The 21,503-nt window shown below is 40.6% G+C and overlaps 1 protein-coding gene and 1 long non-coding RNA gene across 2 annotated transcripts; both read left to right on the top strand.

Annotated features, from left to right (window-relative positions):
• The first annotated feature begins 1,356 nt into the window (after positions 1-1,356).
• Positions 1,357-5,676, top strand: LOC145433679 (uncharacterized). Its single transcript, XR_013913166.1, has 2 exons — positions 1,357-3,364; positions 3,532-5,676. It is a non-coding gene; the product is annotated as an uncharacterized LOC145433679 (long non-coding RNA).
• A 4,801-nt stretch (positions 5,677-10,477) lies between these two features.
• Positions 10,478-21,248, top strand: LOC145433665 (uncharacterized). Its single transcript, XM_080310827.1, has 3 exons — positions 10,478-10,752; positions 11,863-19,252; positions 20,031-21,248. Exons 1-3 carry the CDS (start codon positions 10,548-10,550, stop codon positions 20,638-20,640), a joined length of 8,205 nt encoding a protein of 2,734 aa, XP_080166953.1. The 5' UTR covers positions 10,478-10,547; the 3' UTR covers positions 20,641-21,248.
• Positions 21,249-21,503: the final 255 nt, after the last annotated feature.

Here is a 21,503-nt window from a genome sequence, read left to right as displayed (position 1 = left end):
TCGACCTACGATTCGAAATCGGTCGTCTCGATAATTATTCGCACAAATCGGATTATCCAACAGATGTTTGCCGATGGCAGAATTAATGGCTTTTGATCGATCAGCATCAATCTTGAGTGGATGAGTTAAGGGTGAGCTTTTCACATCGCGTGACGCACGTGTTCTGATAAATCTGGGGACATGTTGGTTTATGCGGTCCTGCAGACGTCTTGACGTTCTTCCCACGTAGCCACAATCACAGTGGCACCTATATTCGTACACTACATTACTTTGTTGAAGTGCAGGAAGCACGTCTTTGCGTGTTGAAGGGAGCAGTTGTGTTGTTGTAAAAATCACATTGGTTTTGACTGTATCGTAACATTTACCGACAGCAGAAATCAATTGTTTTTCAAAGCGGGTGGAAATGGGGCCAATCCAAGGTAGATGGATATAAACATCTTTTATTGTTCGTGCGGTGGGCTCTGTGCGAGTGCGCTGATGATATGTTCGGGTAACAAACTGAGTTTAGAACTTGACTACATCCGAAAAATCTTACTTGATAACGGTTACCCTGAACACGTCATCAGCCGCGGCATGGAGAGGAAATTAACGCAATTCAACGCAGAAAAACGAACAGAGCCCACCGCACGAACAATAAAAGATGTTTATATCCATCTACCTTGGATTGGCCCCATTTCCACCCGCTTTGAAAAACAATTGATTTCTGCTGTCGGTAAATGTTACGATACAGTCAAAACCAATGTGATTTTTACAACAACACAACTGCTCCCTTCAACACGCAAAGACGTGCTTCCTGCACTTCAACAAAGTAATGTAGTGTACGAATATAGGTGCCACTGTGATTGTGGCTACGTGGGAAGAACGTCAAGACGTCTGCAGGACCGCATAAACCAACATGTCCCCAGATTTATCAGAACACGTGCGTCACGCGATGTGAAAAGCTCACCCTTAACTCATTCACTCAAGATTGATGCTGATCGATCAAAAGCCATTAATTCTGCCATCGGCAAACATCTGTTGGATAATCCGATTTGTGCGAATAATTATCGAGACGACCGATTTCGAATCGTAGGTCGAGGCCGTTCACAATTCCATTTGTGTGCCTTGGAATCAACTTTTATCAAAATACACCAACCAAAACTCTGTCAACAAAAGGAGTTCGTGTATCACCTAAAAATAGTACATTGAACGCTCTCTCATTCGAAATTTCATGCTGGTGACGTCATATTTTGTGATACGATTGTTGATATACAATGTTCTTTCCAATTCTCTACTAGTTGCTGACGATTACCCCTGACGAGTGTCAGCCGAAAATATTCGGGTTCATTTCAATATGAATATACTATTTAATTGATTCTCGGATTGTTATTTCACCGTATTTTTTGCGCAAGATTTGAATCTGCCATGCGTCACTCGCTTATATATCACGTTACCACTTACCATGGGGGTGTAACTAGAACGAAAAGGGGTTGGTCTACTTTGTGCATGTAAACTATGTCGGCTCTGTAGGCTATGTCGGCTATGTCACAGCTATGTGGTGTTTCAATGAAAGACCCACAAACTGCACATTCTCATTTAGATTTCCCCAGGTCGTGTAAACCACTTTCGAAATCATGTAACTCCATAACTAACGAAACGGATGTTATACCACAACATCCTCCCTTCGCATGAATTTTCCGATCCGGGTTGATCATATATTTGATTTGTCGGATTGGGTGCAAGTTTCGAGACATTTTCGTCATGCCCGTGGTCTGGATTTACAAATTACCATAGCATAAAGTATTTTTGTTCACCTACAAGAGCAGCAAGTCCTGTACATTGATTTGATGCGGTGGTGATTTTTTATCGACATCGCCGTGACATAGCCGACATAATCGGTTATCTTATGATGTAGCCTCATTGCAATGGTTGTGTTGTCTTCGAATGCGTGTTAGGCTCAATTTCAGAGATGCGACATAAACGTGGTCGTCCATAATTGAATTGTTATAAGTCCTATAACTTTTTACATGTAATCGCAATTGTAATCGACAACTGCTAGATTTTGCTGCAACTAATCGTAATTGCGCGTTCCAGAAGTAATCGCAATCGATTCCGTTGATACAATATTCGCCCCGTGTCTGGTGGTCGTGGCGTTCAAATATTCATGGAAATTATCAATATACATTTAAAATCAATTTTCGACTTTGCGAATTTTAGCATGTAATATTTTAACCTCAAAAGCAGTTTACATAGAAGTGGAAGTTCTTGAGTAGTAGTGAAAGTAGGCAAAGTCTACTTGAACATTCCAAAAAAGTAGAAGTGTGAATGAAACGTATAGGATAATAATCGGTGGTACATTTTGTATTTCTGAGCTATAAATAGAATTTCATTCGGAAATGCGTGCTTCTGAACAAGAAGTGTGATTAACCTGTGTAACGATTAGTAACAGCAGCAGTCTATAATGGTTAAGCAATGCTTGGCCGAGGCGGTATGCTGTGTAAACATTCCGGTTTTCCTTCCTGTTACTCACCTCGGTTGTCGATGAAATCATTTCGATTTTACATTGCCTATTAGAAGTTCACATGGACGACGGATACGCAACAGTGTACGGGAAAACGTAGTACCTTACAGACGTGCTCGTGATAACTACGTAAATTTATTGCTTTAGCGAGACCTATTTTTAGCAGATAACGTGCCTTCTCTCGGTCCTGCGCCGGGTTACCACAGGACACGGAGAAGTTACTAACGGTTAGCGTTGCCGTGCAAATATACGTCGTTAAGCCTGAATGAGAGAAAAATTACCACGAGGCAAACGCTAATCCTTCACGTGACGCAGTGAGGCTGCACTCTTCTACTTATTACGCGAGAGCGTTTCGCAACACTATCGCAACCGGTTAAATTCTCGGCCTGAGGGAGAAATATTTTGAATAGTCATGTGAGACGATTGATGTGTTGCTATAGTCGGGCGCGAATGGATAGAACAAATTGGCGTAGTTCGAATAGCGATCTATCCGATATATTTCGGGTTGCTCGCTTTGAAAGGATCCTATCTCTTTGTTCTACCTCCACCCACACACTCTTTTTATTAAAGTAAGTACCAACACCCCAATACAATGCCCAAACTCGCGGTGATTCATTGAGTGCTCCTTTTGTTCGGTCTTTATTTTATCCATGTTAGCATATAGTGTATCCTAAGGTTAGGTCAGCATACTTCTACCGTGTTGAATGAACGTGAAGCTTGATGAATACCAGAGAAAGGATTCGAACATCGGACACGAATCATAACTTCGTATACTGTGTACGCTTTTACGGTACCGCAGATACTCAAATGAATCGAAACACACACACGCACACACACACACATACATGATTGAAATAAGCTAATGTAATTTGGCATCGCCGACATTGAAAAGAAACATGTAACGTCACAATAGAAGCGACAATACGTCCTAAACTCCTGATGCTGCCAATAGTGTTACGAATTTCAAATGAATAATAATTTTATGTATTCGAATAAAGCGATAAAGGTCGTTGCAACGAACTAGAGCAAAGGATTTTTGCGCATTTATTGACACATATATTTGTCAAATTACAATACATTGTATTATACTCTCGGATCGACAGTGATCTATAACTACTTCACTAGCCTCTAATCATGACTATTTCAATGATTACATGATTTCTGTAGAGAAGATGCTCACTTCGCACAAAGCTACATTATATAGTGAGTCGACATATTTAGAGAGACGAGAACTACTTATACATGTTTTCGAACGTGAAACCTACTTCCGGTAAGGTATTTTCCTACACTCATACATCCCCCTCCATTGATTCGGTGACAATTTGTGAACTGACCCTAAAACGCACCATATCACTATATAGAAAATAGGTAAATCTTTAGAATTTTCTGCCTCGCATAGAAATTGAAAATAACAATTAAAATTATGTCTCCTAATATTATCATATAGTATCATCGCAGTTAGTTAATCCACGGTCTAATCGGCACGAGAGGACGTGTTCCTGGTCTCGGCTGTAGCTGAACTGCTCCTCCCTGCGACGACGTTTTTTCGGTGTCTCTACCAAAAGCACAGGGAAAGAATGGAATGAAAAGAGTCAGGAAACGTATAGAGTTAATATCCGAAAGATCAAGATAAACCTTTGTTATATCGGGCAGTATCAGTTGGCCAAAGCGGACGCTAGATTAATAGACCGCCGGTGGCCGTTTCTACATCTCCATATCTGTCCATCACACCGCATCGTCTATTGTATAATTCTAATGCATTCTAATGCCTCCATCCTTGATCATGATTGTAATTGTGGTTATCAAGGAAGAGATAATATTGGTGTTGAAATATTCGGGCTGAAGTGGCAGCATAATGAGGTTTTTATCCCGTATTGCTCTCGTAAAGCTGAAAGAGCGTGTCGGCGGTTAGTAGTAGACGCTCTGCCTTTATGATAATCGGCTATTCATTTGTGATCTTACAGTAAACAAGTCGGGCATTTTCTCACCAAAAACGTGATCCATGCGTCGTATACGGTGCTTTTCTGTGTTATGTGTTGGTTGAAAGTCATTTCTCAGTCGTTATCGGATAATATCATATATGACGTAAATCAGGAGAGATACCACTGCGTATAATTATCGCCATCATTGCTTACTCCGTTGAAGTTGGCTTCGGAAATAATTTACAACCTGCTACCGCAACCGTGATCAATGTTACTAAGACTATTTCGATGATGCGTTGTTACACTCATGTTTTGACGTGCTACTGGCTACTATGGCAGTATATGTGTGAAAAGGCCTCTAAACCACATAGTGCTACTGTCCGTTTCAAATACCGGGAATTGTAGGTTATTCGTGCGTGCATTTTCTGGGATTCGTTCTCTCTTGGGGACGTTCTCGTTTCACAATCATTATGTGAACTTTGGTCGCCAATTGCCCTGTGGGATACATTGGGCTCCGTTCAAGAGTCGTATACCTTGACAGGAAATTTTTTGAAGATTAGTTGTTCAGTTTCAGACCATAACAGTTACTTGCCAGATATGTTCCTTCGTCCTCAAGCGTCAGGATCAGTATATTTGCCATTTCATAACTTGTATTCAGTAAGCAATAGTTCATTAATAAAGCGGTATATTGGGTATAGTAGTAGAGTCGCAGCTTCTAATGACTTATCTTGAGTAGGCCTGCCCCTCCCATCAACAGGAGATTTCCGACAGTATATCCAAAAATCAATAATATTGTATTGCGTGCAGTATAACCTATCATGTGTTATAGACCTATAGTCATAGTCACACATGTGGTGTACTGTACATAATAATAATAAACTGAAAATTCACGGGCCTCATCTTAGGTAGAAGAAGGTCGGAGAAAACAGATTAGTCAGATCATGCATCGTTATATGAGTGGGTGGTATCCGTCATTATAACTATATACCGGAGGTTGGGTTTGACTAGTAGGTTACATGTATAGAGGTCACTGTCAAGGTACAGGTTATCGGCTGCATAAGTAGATTAGTAGATTGAGTAGGCTAAACTTCAAGTGTGCAAGTGTCTGCAATCCAAGCGAATTGTCGCATACCATATCATTGCTGTCTATCAACTATAAAATATTAGTATCGTCTGATAATGTTCTAACGAGACTTCTCTTCTCATATGAATGAATTAGCTACCGTGAATCGGCAAATATTGTACAAAAGCCTCGTCGCGTCGCGGCCTAGTGATCAAGAATCATACGGTAGTGAGCTGTAGACATACACACGATCCATATACTGGGACTGTGATAATTCCGCCAACTACGGCTCCGTCAACGGGCTCTTTTAATTATTCTTTCCAATATTGTAAGATTTGAAATTAAGGGAGTTGGAATTTTCTCGAGAGTATATCTCTATTGAAAATCGCGTTCACACAAACTAACCTCAAGGACAGTGGATCATGAGCTTTAAAATAGGGTAGAGTTCAAGCCAACACATTTTATATCTATCTCGTCCAAAATTATGCTGATTGAATATCGCATTACATATTGCATTACTATCCTTTGTTTATTTATTACAGTTGTTCTCACCGTAAATACTATTTTATACAAATCAAAATTGTTCGACGGCAATAACTCCCCTTCCACTGGTTGGAATTGAACCAAATTTGGTGAGGATCGTTTCTATAGACCGCCTAACACTTTCATGGGGTGAACAGAAAATTTTCAAATTTTTTATTATTTATTTTTATATAAGAAATAGAAACTTTCTTCTCCTGTAGCAAAGCGGTTACTGGCTGGAATTGAACCAAATTTTGTGTGTAAGCTGAAATTAGGTAACCTAACAATTTTATCAAGTAGCCAGTACGATTTGAGAAAAAAGTCATTTTTGAAGAGCCCTAATGAATATACGCTTAGTTAGAAACATGGGACGATATATCATTATATGGTCATATTATCATATTTATTCCATTGCTGCTTTGTGTTCTGATGCATAACAGCGTTCAATCTACATCTTATTAAGAAAAATATATATCATTTAATTAGGCCCGCAGGGTATACGTAATTCATGATAAAACACTGTGCGAACCCACATCGCCTTTGCATTAAAATTGATCCGCATGGTCGGCGTGGTAATTTCGGAGTTTGTGAAAGACTTGTCGGTGTCTTATTGCACTGGACTCTCTGGACAGCGCACAGAAGGTAATCGTATTTCTAATCGTAATCGATTACGACGATATCATCATTTTCAAGTAATCTTAATCGATTCCATGTGAAAGAATTCAAAGTAGGCTAATTGTAATCGAATAGGCGATTATTTTGCACATATTTTCGATTGTTTTGTAAAAGGGCCATTCAGTGAAATTTTTCGTCTTACAAGGACTATCGATGTTTACTGAACAAGGAGTATCAAGCAGCCTTGCCATTTGACCGTTTTTAGTGCTGATTGTTGAAATCTTGCGGTACTTTGGGACGGTCGCCCGCAATAAATAGTATATATATTATATCTAGTACACACTATAGTTGTCCGTGAAACTGTGTAATTCGAACAAAGCTGTGACTTAATGCTTATTCAGTTTTCCATGATATTCACAGTTAATACTTCTTCTAGAAACACCGATAGCTTGATGAGCAATATAAATTGTACCAGATCATAATCCTTTTATGAGGTCACTGGATGGCTAGAGTTAGACCGTATTCAAGTCTATTCGGCCATAGAGCATTGCTACTTTACGCGAAAAGTATGTACGTACAATATATAAACCGCACAATCGCGCCACCGATGACAGATTTGAAAATTTCATACCCATCAAATATAACATGACGATTTCGATATCAAATCGTTAGAACTGGGCGCTTGCTGACATGAATCGTAATATGACCAAGCTGTTCTTAAGTGTTATTCGTCATTGTGACTCGCAGTATCCGTATTATGTGTATTGTATGGTGTATAACTGTAGGCATGTATATATGTTACGTTACGATAAGTACTATTCGTCACACATGGCTATTTTGTCTTTCCTTATTCAACGGCCATATGTTGAGGTAGCGTGGGCTAAAACCGAAAATCAGTATGGGTGACAAATCGTCAATGTTCAGTTCAGTTCGGTTTATTAGCAATTTTTATCAGTTCAATGAAAAGATAGGAAGTCGACGAAACGACTTGGAGTAGTCTTTGGAATCAGACACCTATCCTGATAACGAGAAGGCAGTCATGTACGTACAATGGATTTAGTGTGACGTAAGAAGAAAATGACCTCACAATTTACATAATTATGTTCACTCAGTTCATGATACAGTCATATGTTAATTGTTATAGTGTCTGCAAATATGTGTTCAAGGCCCAAGTCCAAGAAGTAACTGTAATCGTGATTACTCATTACTAGCGCGATTTTTTTTAACCTAAAAACGGAAGATTTCGACCTAAAAATAAAAATTTTGACATTTTTTGACTTTAAGAATCCTAATTTTGACCAAATTTGAACTAACGTATGCAAATTTGGTGTTTTCCCACATAATGTTAGAATTTTGCTACATATATTCATTTATGGTTTTAACTGTCCGTCCTTACGAAGTAGTTTGGCCTGAAAAAAAAAACTATTTTTGCCTCAAAAACTGACAAATTTTTACATGAAAAAACTTTATTTCAACGAACTATGGCCCTATGAAGAATTCCAGTAGTTACATTACGCATTATGGTGGAAATGATTAATAGTTTTTGTAGTACATCGAAAGATACTTTCTGCCATTCTTGGGTAGAAAGTGTCTGTCCTTACTAAGTAGCTTGCCGAGACTGGAGAAAGAACGTTCAACAGCAGCAATTGCATGCTGGCAACTATGAAGTTGTGCGTACAAGTACACTGCTGGTGACAAACCGTGTTGCTTCATTCTGGCAATGGTGTCTACATCACAATGTTTCATCATGCACTAATTGATTAGGGTTACGGTATATTTTTTTAATCGAATTCCGGACACTCCGTAGCGCCCACTAGCGGATTTGAAAATGAGGTTTGACGCATTGTCTGACAATATGACGTCACAATAGCAAGGCTTTGCCTATCTACCAGAGATGAGCGGATTTGGAATTTCTATGTCGTAATCCAATCCAAATCCGAAACTTCAAATCCAAATCCAAAACCTAATCCATAACTTTTTCATTTTATAGTCCATGTCCTATCCCAGTGGTCGGGAACCTATGGCTCGCGAGCCATATATGGCTCTTTTGGGCATAAGAGATGGCTCTTTGCGAAACAATAATTTTTTTACTGAATTGATCAATATTGCAGCGAATTGTTGGTAAATTTTCATCACGGCCAGAATAATTAGTCTCGTGGCCGTATAAACATGTCTTTGAGAGGTAAAGACAACCCCGTCTTCAGGTTTAGGGGCTCGGACAACCTCTTTTTAAAATCCTCGTATTTAAATTACTGTCACGCCGGTAGCCAATATCACTCGCAAATTCTATGTACCCGACTCGAAATCTTTAATTGTGCGATACGTTGATTAATCAAAGAGCATAGCATAAATGGCGACACCCATTTCAAAATGCAGTTTTCAAATACACCTTGTCTTCCTGATCTACGGCGCGAAATGAACTGTTGTGGATGTGACATTCATAATTACAAACTCTAATTACAAACAACTCCATAGCTATCGACGTTCTTGATTGGTAAGTTAAACTCTGTGTAGTATACCGGCGATAAAATGTAGGCGTGTAGCGCAACGTTATGTTACCACCGAATACTTTGAGAATTGAGAAGTCAATAAGTATTAAGATTTTCCCGAATCATTGTGACAGTCACATTCGACTAATATCAGTTATAATAAATTCTAAGCTACTTATGATGGATTGCGTTTTTAATGGTGAGGCTTGGCCTGTCAGTGCCTTACCTCTCGTTTCGAGCTATATTTTCGAACAATATACCAGTTTTTACAGAGAACATATGGCGCACACGAGGAATCCCATGTAGTGATTTCGAATAAGTGCTACCATGACGTCACGAATTTCAATTTTCAATTGTGACGTAACAGTTGATTGGCATGTATGGCTCTTTGGGAGTTGAGATGGGAAAATAGGGCCAATATGGCTCTTCGGACAAAAAAGGTTCCCGACCACTGTCCTATCCTAATCCGATTCCAATTTGAAATTCAGAAAAAATGCTAATTTATGCAAGGGAGGGATTGGAAAATTGACTTTCACAACCAACGATTCTCTTGATTTAAGATAACCTAGCATAGGGCTACACCTCTCATGTTCATTTGCACCGAGTGAACCATAGTAGTGTACTATAAGTACATCAATAACTGATCTGAATAAAGTTTGTCGCCATTCGCCACACGAAATATTAAGCTCCCAGAAAATCGGTAAATCCAATCCAAATCCTAATCCGTTCAGAAAAAAATGTCTAATCCAAATCCAATCCAAATCCGACAAAATTTCACAAATCCTGTTTTTTCAAAACCTAATTCTAATCCATGCTCATCTCTGCTATCTACCAGAGGTGGTCACGGTCCGGATCAGGAGCATTTATGTTAGATAGTAACACTGATCCTGAGCCCCTGGCGGCTTACTATACACATCTGGTTTCTATCATGCATCTTGCCGTTAAATATTGTGAATGAAATTGGCATTTAGGCCCATAAATAGTCTTATCAAATTTTGAGATTTTTTGACCTAACGCTACAATTTTGACCTAATTTTGACTGATTTTGACATGTCAAAAAAATCGCCCTACTGATTACTTTTCCTTGCAATAAATAATCGACTAAATAATTCCAGATTATACTGTAATTGTAATCATAATCGCGCGTTTCGTGAGTAGATGTAGTCGGGATCGACTGTACATTGATGCATCCATCATCTTCAGCCTCAAACAAGTTTTGAGTTGGCTACACGCAATATTGGAAATAACCATTGGCAATACATTTGATATGTTATTTGCTTTAGGTAATTCACGAGTATTTTTTTAAATGACAGCATTATAGATTCCTTCCCATTAATATCATTTATTGAAATTCATATCCACGCTTATTCAATCAAATTGTATTTTACATTACAGCATTTGGTTATCAGTATATTCGTCTCTTGTAATACCGGGCAATGCGGTCACCTCTGGTGATCATAGGACTAGTCGTGTTTCTGGTCTCCAGCACAGAAGCGCAGGATCGAGTGTGCAGATCAGGAGTCAACACGACTATTTTCGGCTTTCCCTTGCGCTTATGGAACGAGTTTGACAAATGTTCGGGATCCTCATCTTGTTTCCTAGGAGAAATCGGATTCGATGTGAATTTTCAAGATGAGAATCGTAAGTAGATATGTAATATCCTAATGCGTATGGGGTATACCATTGACGTAGCCGGGGTGCGTTCTTGTAGCCTTAAATGTTTTCGACTGCGACGTCGTTTTTGTTTGAAATGCTGCACTTTAGATGTGATATTTGTCGTCATTGTTGAGAATGGAAAAATGCTCTCAGCCAAATGCTCTCTTCGTTCTCACTGGGTCCCGACGTACATTTTAAGTGTGCTCTTCACCCGCGCTTTGTTATTAAAAGTTTAATGATATTGATATGTATATTATATACACTTGTGATACATATGCAGCTTTTTAATTATAACAAAAGTTCCTTTATCAGCTTATTAATTTGCGTGAATTTTGTGAATAGTGGTCAGAAAAGTATGACGAGGATCTCAGAACCAATCTGCAGTTGCAGTGTGGCGCAATAATCCTGGCGAGGTCGCGATGTCGGAGCCGCCACAAGAACTTACTGATGTGGCGGCTGTATATTTGCTCGACATTGCCTCACTCGCCCTCTTCCCCCTGTGCATCGTGCACGTGAACATGAGCATGAGCACACTCAGAGTATCGTTGAATACATAGGCCTACATCGCATATAGATTCCCCATCGCTAAATGTGCTTAATTAAACGTATACACATTTTGCATTACAAGTTTGCTCACAATGCTCACTGACCCTTATATAGCTTCTAAGTTGTAAACAGTCATTTATGATTTTTTAGTCTAGCTATTACTTTCTGAACCTTTCTGAACTCGAACGGTCGTGCGATTTATGGTAATGTTGTCTCATTCTGTCACCTTTTTTACTGTCACTGATCAGGCTGTAAAGGGCAAATAGGTGATGAGCACGATATTTGTCTAACGCACAACAAAAACATAAACAATAAGTCTCGCGATGCGCCATTGTCGATTAGTTACAGTATTATTATGACACTGTATTTATTATTGTGTCTCTACAAGCAACTGCGGTGGTAAAAATTCTATAATAGTGAAATCGCACGCATTATGCAATGTCTGCTATATTTTATAAGGGTTTATGCATCCGACTACAATGAGTTTAATCAGAATTCCGAAATTATCGTGTGAGTGTCAAACAATATATTTCGATTTTCTTTTGACAGTAACTTTGACCTACGGATCGTGCATCTCAACAGCATACAAGGATCTGCTAGAATGCGATCAACTGTTCCCGGTCTCGGCGCCAGCAAATGCCCAAATTCTGAATAGTTTCCTTGGTGACGCGACAAACATCATCGACCAGGGAATCAAGTTGTTTGCTGAGGACACAGCGAGGACGATCGAACAGTTTTTGCAGAACAAAAACGGCGAATTGGACAATATGAGACTGGTAGAAGAAGTGGTTAACAATATCTTGAGCACTACGAACCAATCTCTTCCACAAAACACAGTCGCAGTGATAAATAAGTTGGATACCCTCATTCTTACCGCCTTACTTAATGTTTCTCAAGTCGAAAAGGCTATCAAAGTCTTCCTGGATAGTTTTAGCATCTTGAACACTGAGAACGAAATGACAAGCGCACTGATTTCACAATTACTTGAGAATAGCAACATATCAGCTCCCTCTGAATTCAATCATTTAATTGAAAATCTCCCAGGATTTATTTTGCAATACATCCAGAACGAATATTTCTACGATGCCTTCAACCAGTCTCTGTTCTACGCCGTGTCTTCTATTTCCGGCTTTGATAGTTCCAATACCACGACGGCGGCATCTTCGTTGATGCGACTCATTTGGACCATTATTCCCGGCCTCGTAGAAGCGGACGCTAACGCGCTCCGTGTCTTTGATACAATTTCCCAAATGGTAATGCAAATAATCGAAGGTAAAGATGGTTTGGAGCTGGACATTTGGGAATTAAATCTGTTAAAGGAGTATAGCAACACCACGGTTACATCGCAGAATTTCAGCGCTTCAATCATAAATTTTGTGAATGCTGTTGCTCCGCATACACAGTTGTCAGAGGGGTGGATCACATTGATAAATTACGTCCCCAGGTATCTATACATGTTTTCCGAAGATCCTGTACAGCTTGATGAAGCCTTTCGTACCGTCTCTAACATTTTGAATATGTATCAGGATTCCATTTCTAGTGTCACATCTGACGTCAATGCCTTGGGAACGAATATGACATTCGCAGATATCCAGGATTATATAAAATTTGTTATTTCCGCGACGAACTCGGATGGGAATCAGACTTCTGCGCAGCTCGAAGAACTACTTGACGAGATCAACGGTTCATTTGCTTCCAATGGATCTGTGGCATTCGGGAACGCGATACGTGAAATACTTTCCCAATTCAACACCACTATCCCGTCACAGTATCTGGAATCAATTGAGAACATTCCAAATATAATTCGTTACCTACAGCAGCTTGGATCATTGAACGACGCCGGTTTGCTCGACTTCATTAGCAAACTTGACTCCGGTGAATTGACACTTAATGCAACGTTCGTATATTTGAGCAGCATAATTCCTGATTACTACAATCTGGAAAAACTCATCATGTCGATGCCTGAACTGATCAATCAATTGATGAATGGGAATCTGGGATATACTAACCAATGGCAGATAAATCTTCTGATATCATACAGCCGAATAACAGATGCAACCACGACATTCAGCAACGCTGTTTTGCAGTATCTGACGAATTTTGGGATCCACGAACAAATTACAGATGATATCAAGATTATGATACAATATTATCCAGGATATCTATACAATTTCGTTCCCCCGGAAATGATAGCACATCTTGAAACAGCATTGTACAATATATCTGATGTACTGACATCGAACAATATCGGTTCACCCATTTCGCTCGGTAGTCTATTGGAATCATATTCACTCAACACGAGCGATCCCGCTTTTAATGGTATAATTAGATTTTTCGACAACTTTCTGAACTTGAACAGTACGCAAAACGTGACAGAATTGACTTTGGAAGCGTTAACAGCACTCCAACAATTTACGATGGTAACAAATGAAACCTCGCCGATTGTCAATTCTCTTCAGGACATATTATCATCGTTAAACATCACAATACCGAATGAATATGAAGGTGTATTGAATCTCACATCTGGAGAACTTCAGTGGCTGTTTCCAGACCACGTCTATTTGGATACGGTATTCGGTAACATCTCCGCGTATATTAATTCACTGAACAGCTCCAATCCAAATTTCGACGCCATATTTCAGACGCTCAGCGCGATGATTCCTCCAGAATACAATCTCGATAAGCTACTTAGATCTTTGTCGCCACTCCTTTCGCAGTTAGTCGTGGGAAATGTCCAGTACGTGACTGAATGGCAAATTAACATTCTAGCGGAATACAGCAACGTCACGTCGGCCGCCGAAGCCGTGTCCAACGCTACACTCGTGCTTCTTCAAAGGTTTGGATTGTACGAAGCACTACCGTCTGACATGATATCGCTTATCAAATATTACCCCGGGTACCTCTACAACTTTGTGCCAGCGGACTCTATTCCTCAATTTGAAATGGCCTTATACCAAGTTGCAAACAATCTGGGAAATATACAGCAGACAAGTCAGATAGATATCGCTAGTATTTTGGAATCGTTTTCGTTGAATGTAAGTGATCCAGCTCTACAAAGTATGGTGACTGTACTTCAAGGGCTTGTGGATGCGTCATCTTCTGGGAACGTAACAGAAATTGGGTTGCAAGCCCTTGAATCATTGAAAAGCATCTCGATAATCACAAACGGAACTGCAGCTTTCACAGAATCATTCGTCAATTTCCTTTCAACATTTAACGTGACCGTACCACAGGGGTATGAAGATATTATCGGCAACGTACTGGGGTTGTTTTCGACCATATTTCCAGAATATGAAGCAACAATAAGTTCCGTTCTGGCAAATTCAACTTCAATATTTCAAGATATCCGGGAAAACAATTATGAAAACATCTTCGCCTCAATTGGAGTTATGGTGCCAGCTGAGTACAACCTTCAAATCATTGTCGATTCCATTCCTACACTCTTGAACCACTTGACGGCGGGCAATTTCACCTATATCAATACTTGGCAGCTAGAATTGATTGAAAAGTACAGCATCGTAACTCCAGCAACTGAAGCCGTAAGCAATTCGACATTCGCCCTGTTAAGGCGATTCGGACTCGATTCTGCCGTTACACCGGATCTGCAAATATTAATTACATACATCCCCGGATATTTATATAATTTTTTCCCGGCTAATCTTCTAGATTTGGAGCGAGCTCTGTACAACATATCGAACATACTGGACTTGGCTGACCCGACAACAAACATCAGCACTTCGGACATACTTCAGTTATACGGCATGAATACCAGCGATCCGTCGATTAATTCAATTATTTCTGTCATGGACAGCATCATAAACATTGCAAACGCGCGCAACGTCAGTGAACTAGCGAGCGAAGCGTTGCTTTCGCTGGGAAGCGTCGCTACGGTCACGAATGAAACCCAGATTCTGAGTAATTCGTTCGTACGGTTGTTGCAACAATTCAATGTCACCGTACCGGACACTTACGTGGAAGTAATGGAGAACACCGGATCACTCTTGGCGGCCATTTTACCGCAGCAGAACGCATTACTCGCAACCATATTTTCTAATTTGACTCGCGTTCTCGAGACAAGCGGTGACAGCATCTCGATTTACGAAATCACCATCGAATTGGCGAAATCCGTCACACCGGTTGAATATAATCTTCATGCGTTTTTGAATTCCTTGACGCCGCTGTTGTCGGAGCTAACCCAAGGAAACTTCCAATACATCAACCAATGGCAATTGAATGTTATTTCGTCTTACAGCACCGCGTCAGATGCAACGAATGCATTCTTAAACTCGACCGTCGAATTCCTGAGCCGGATTGGAGTATATGACTTGATTCCGCTGGAATTAAAGTCCGTCATTGGCATCTACCCCGGATATATAAATTCCTTCGTTCCACCGGACATGGTCCCTCAGTTCGAATCGTTATTGTACAACATATCGCTGATTTTGCAATCCAGCGAATCTGGAGAACCTATCGATATTCAAGGAATTATCGATTCTTCCCCGCTCAATACCAGTGACCCAATGATTCAAAAAGCGCTGACTGTCATCATCAGTCTGACCAATTTATCGCGCGCAACCAATGTGACACAGCTCGGAATTGAAGCGCTGCAATCTTTGCAGACGATATCGGTGGTCACTGACGAGATGCGACAAATTAGCGGGGGTATTTTGGCGATTGTGAATCAGTTTAACGTATCAGTTCCGGCAGAACAGCAGATTGTCATGGAACATTCCCTGGCGCTGCTGTATCAATTGTTTCCGGAGCAGAAAGATCTCATCAGCAATATACTTCTGAATATATCTTCCGGGTTCATGTCTTTCAATTCGACTAGCGCAGATTTTTCATCTATTGCGATGTTAAGTCAATTCATTCCTGCTGAATACAATCTACGACCTCTAATTGAATCTTTACCCTCGCTGCTAGAGCAGCTTGTCAACGGCAACTACGAGTACATCAATGTCTGGCAGATAAGCCTGTTACAGTCGTATAGTCGCAACTCTAATGCCACTGAAATGCTAAGTGCTTCCATTCTCCAACTGTTCGAACGATACGGTCTGTCTGGCCTTCTAAACCCCGAAACTGAGTCGTTTATAAAGATATATCCTGGCTACCTTTACAATTTTGTATCGGCGGACATGGTGCCTCAGTTGGATCTTGCTTTCGTGACTATTGCAGGCGCTCTGAATTTCACCGATTCGGCTGCCGTGGACATTTTGGAGATTCTGGATTCGTTTTCCATCAACATCAGCGACGTCACATTGCGAACTTCTATCTCCCAGCTGAGTTCCGTTTTGAACATCGCGCAAGCGCGGAACTTGACTCAATTTGCTACGGAAGCTCTGGCGTCACTTACAACACTCTCCACGATTACTCCGCAAGCCGTCAATTTCACAGATTCCATCGTCCGATTTTTAGAAACAGTCAATGTAACGATCGCTCCGGAATACCAAGATATGATAAGAAGCATACCAGGACTATTATACACAATACTTCCGGAAAATGCAATTATATCCACCGTACTCGCTAATGTAAGCCAAGCTCTGGACAACTTCGATATGACCAACCCAGATTTACAATCGATAACGCTGCTTTTACAACAAGTCATCCCGTCCGAGTATAACCTTGGAACACTGGTTAATTCGTTGCCGACGTTGCTTCAAGCTTTACTTGATGGTAATTTCGAATACATCAATGTGTGGCAGGTTAATCTCCTAGTTAGCTACAGTCAAATCACGCCCTCCACTGCAGCGTTCGCCAACGCTACAATCGACATCCTTCAGAGGTGGAACGTGTACGAAATGCTACCAGCAGAAGTAAAATCTCTCATCGCATACTATCCTGGTTACATTTACAATTTCCTGCCCCCAAGCCTAACGTCTGATTACGACAGCGCACTCCAAAATATATCACAAATCCTGCATCTGACAAATCCTGATGCGAATGTTACTCTTCAAGAGTTATTCCAGTCGTTTTCATTCAACACGACGACTCCAGGACTTGAAGAAATCGTCACCCTACTGAGCAGCATTTCCAACCTCGCTACTGCAGGGAATGTATCAGAATTCGGAATCGAAGCTATTCGGAGTCTGAGAAATACAGCGAAAGTTACAGAGGCAACTATTCAGCTTAATTCTGCAGTTGCGACTTTTCTGCAAGAACTGAATGTTACGCTCTCGGATGAGTATCAACAAATCGTATCATCCGCTCCAGGATTACTTCTTGCGATGCTGCCAGAATACGAGGCTGAGTTGACCGCCGTCTTCGTCAATATTTCCAGCAATTTAAATCAAGCCGGCTCCGCAAATTCTAACCTCACAGTGATATTCAGTGATTTAATGCAACTCGTACCGGAGTCTTACAATCTGAACATATTATTGGGGAGCATGCCAGAATTGTTAAATCAAATCATGGCAGGAAATTACAATTACATCAATACCTGGCAATTGGACGTTTTGATCGCTTACAGTAAAGTGACACCCGCGACAGAGGCAGTGAGTAATTCCACAATAAATTTAATAGAGAGACTCGGGTTAAACGTCTCCATCCCAGAAGAAATATACACTTTCATCAAATACTATCCCGGATATTTTTACAACTTTGTTGGCACCAACTCTACGATTTGGGACGGGGTCCTCTACACACTGTCCGCAAGCATCGATAGCATTTCGACGACCCAAGAAGTAGATTTCGCGAGTTTGTTGGAATCCATCGACACAGTACCAGAAATTCCAACTGAGTTGCGCAATTTAGTGTCAGGATTCGATAATCTTCTCCGAGCTCTTGTCACGAACCACCAATCTGCGATTGATGACTGGGGAAACCGCGCTTACCAAGAGTATTGTTCAAGCGGAAGAAATCTAACGATGGAATTTGCTCAGGTCATGACGAGTGAACTGGAAAAATGGACACCCAATTCACCTGAATATGTGACACATCTCTTTCAGTGCGTTCCCGAGATGCTGTATACTTTCATGCCTAACCAAACCGAAACGTTGGACACTGCGTTGAGATTGGCGGTACTGGCTAACACAGACTTATCCGCATACATCAGGCTGTTGACGAAAGATAGGGGCTTTAGCTTTTCATCAGATCTCGACCCAATTATTAACGCGTTCCCTGATATCCAAACTGCGCTTCTGCAAGGAAATATCACCGAATTGAGCGCCGCACTGGCTCATCTGCAATCTTTGATGCAAGACACAAAATTAAGCAATCTAACGTTACAAATTATACAGAAGATCGGCATTAACGTCACAGACGAAACAAGAGCTGTAATAGAGCAGATTACTGGGAACGCCGTCTTTACTTCGCTGTCCCAGATTGAACCATCGATTGACATTTTCCTATCATCTGTGCTCGACCATCTACATGCAGAAAACGACGTTGGGGTCGCGTTACGGAATGCATTCGCGAGCATAAACCTAACAATTTCCGATCGTTACACTCCGCTCTTGAATAACATGCAAACGCTTGTGAGCGGAATACTGAATAACGAAATGGACGTGATTGCGCAAACCGTACTCGATATCCTTGTCGAATACAATGCGTCGTACCCGTCGTATCAAGTTCAGTTTGCAATCAGCCAGTACAAGCTGCAGTTGGCTCTACAACAAATGGTCTCTACCGATCTTCCTGAAGAAGTTTTCGTGCATCTGGGTGATATGTATAGGCTTTTACTGAAGATGAACAACGTATCAGAGAATTTCTTGAAGAATGCAATTTTGGGAGTATATCCGGAAGCCTCGGCTGTTGTCGATGTCCTGTTTCAGCTGGAGGCAGAAGACTCGTTGAGGTTTATTTACAACACGACGTTATGGATTTTCAGCGAGGAAAGAAATATCACCGTGCTGACGGAATACCTCGTGACGATCATTAAGGATATTTTCGACAAGCAAAACTTGCAAATGGCAGATCTTTTGACGTCGTTAACGCAACCAATGTGAGTTAATATTGTTGTTCTTGATGTATCGTTGGCTTTGGAAATGAACGCGCCTTTTACCAGGCAAGATGTGGTCAAAGTATTCATCGATGATGCGCAGGTATAGAAGTAGATGATTTATTTTGAAAATTGGGGAATGTGAGAAGTAGGCTAGTTTACCTTAGAACACTTTTTTAAATAAAAGCGTCAGTAGTTTTAAACAAAACCAATTGAGTAATTATAGTTAAATCAAACTTCAAATTCCAAAAAAGTCGATACTGATCACCTCCAGCCTTTTTGGTAAAGCTAAAATTTTGGTGATAGGGAATTGTCGGTCCAGTTTGCAGAACTGGCGCGTCTTTTCGTGCTGAAATGTGTTGCAGCAAGAAGATAGGCCTATATATACCTATGCAAAGTTTATAGTTTTGAAATTCCACTCTTACGTATTGATTCTTTCAATGCAGCGTTCTATAGAGTGGGCGACTCCTTTTATCCCCAGTCCCCACATTATACGGGAATGTTTACTCACGTTCGTCAAATTCCACCGTAGTTATTCAAAACGAATTCCAAAAGTATAAGTATGCTAGGAATCAATACAGGCTCCACTTGAATCGGGGTGAAATGTATATATATGACATCGTGTTGCTTTACTCTTTTATCCAACATTATTCAAACATATAGCCCATCCGTGGAATGTTGACAAATGTGAACGTCACCGTTCTTTCACAACCTGATGAATGGTTGTTTTTACTGTTTCATTATTCAATTTCCTTTATTCATCTACCCCTCGCTTTTCCAGCGCGTCTTCGTGCAAATATAAAACCTGTGACGCCGATCGCTGCAACACATATGAACTACTATACCCCGAGATCACCACGACGACGGCACCTACAACCGCATCTGATACAACCACTACCACACAGCAGTCGTCCGAAAGTTTCACTACCAGCTTCACCTCTCCCAAAAGTACCGCGTCCATCACCAGTCCGAGTATATTAGATTCTACCTCAACTGATGGCGAAAATACGGCCGCTGCTGATCAGACCACACCGGACCCCGATAGTACCACTGATCTAATGACCGAGGAAATGACCGGTACCGGTACCTTTGCCTCAGAAAGCACCGGTACGAGTACTGCGGCCACGGTCACTACAACTTCAGTCAGTTCAACCACCACTACCGTAGCGACGACTGCCACTACATCAGAATCTACCACCACTTCTATTGCTACCTCCGTTTCCAGCAGCACAAATTCTGCTACCACTCAAACGGAGTCGACATCGTCAACAGTGGTGGTAACTACCCAGACTCCCACCACAACATCTGGCGGATGCCGATCGAATTCATTGACAAAGTTCGATTTGATATTGTTTGGTATCGCTATTTCATTAAAGTATATTTTCTTATAACGCTGATAGAAATGAATTTAAAGAGTTGATGTGTACCTCGTGAATACCGCGCGTTCGTTTTATTTGTAAGAATTTCAATACGCCCCTCGAAACTATCTCTGTTTTATTAATTTTGATATCTCCCAATCGTTTGCGATGATATTATAGATAACTAACCTACGGTAGGTTAGTTATCGTAAGTTAGTTATCTATAATGATATATACGCGTTTAACTTATTAATCTGAGTAATCATTTTTCGTAACGCAATTTTTATCGCCTCTGTCGTGTACACCAATGTTCCATAATATGTATTATATATAATCATATGCAATTCAAATAGGCATATAGGCAACAAGCACTATCTTTACTCTGGTTTTGTCTCAACTTTGTCGAGATAGGGCGCGAATCTGACATGCATCACGCTATGCCCTAAATTTTCCGTACATTTAGAATTACGCGCACATACTTTAATTTTGTATGTAGCAGTGTAATTTTGATATTTTATAATATTGCATAGGCCTAATACTTATATATTGCATCCTTGCTCCGTTTAGAGAAAGGCATACTTTCTTTTCTTCTAAACCAGCTGACGAGTAGTGAATATTTTATAATAAATCTACGATAACCACTTGATTCGTCAATGTGGCGAACGAGGGAAACAGTTCTTGCGTCTAATGAAGATAATGTATTGCAGTTGGTCTCCATGACTTTGTGCTGCTAGGGTTGAACAATTTCTTGTTTATTCTGATGTCTAGCTACATTATATGGGCTGGAGAGTCTAACGTATTTTTTGGCGACTCAGCTCCCGAATACCACTAGACATAAACTTGATTCCGACTCACGTCTCGGTCAGTTTTTCCGAGCTCGTACTCCGATTTCTCAA

The sequence above is a fragment of the Botryllus schlosseri genome, chromosome 2 (assembly GCF_051294905.1).
Source record: "Botryllus schlosseri isolate E-star chromosome 2, Bs_hap1, whole genome shotgun sequence".
Lineage (NCBI taxonomy): Eukaryota > Metazoa > Chordata > Ascidiacea > Stolidobranchia > Styelidae > Botryllus > Botryllus schlosseri.
This window is presented reverse-complemented; position numbering and strand designations above follow the sequence as displayed.

Coding starts and splice junctions, on each gene's coding strand:
- LOC145433665 (XM_080310827.1), top strand. CDS start 10,548: ATGCGGTCACCTCTGGTGATCATAGGACTAGTCGTGTTTCTGGTCTCC. Junction 10,753..11,862: donor GAATTTTCAAGATGAGAATC/GTAAGTAGATAT, acceptor TTCTTTTGACAG/TAACTTTGACCTACGGATCG. Junction 19,253..20,030: donor ACGTCGTTAACGCAACCAAT/GTGAGTTAATAT, acceptor TCGCTTTTCCAG/CGCGTCTTCGTGCAAATATA.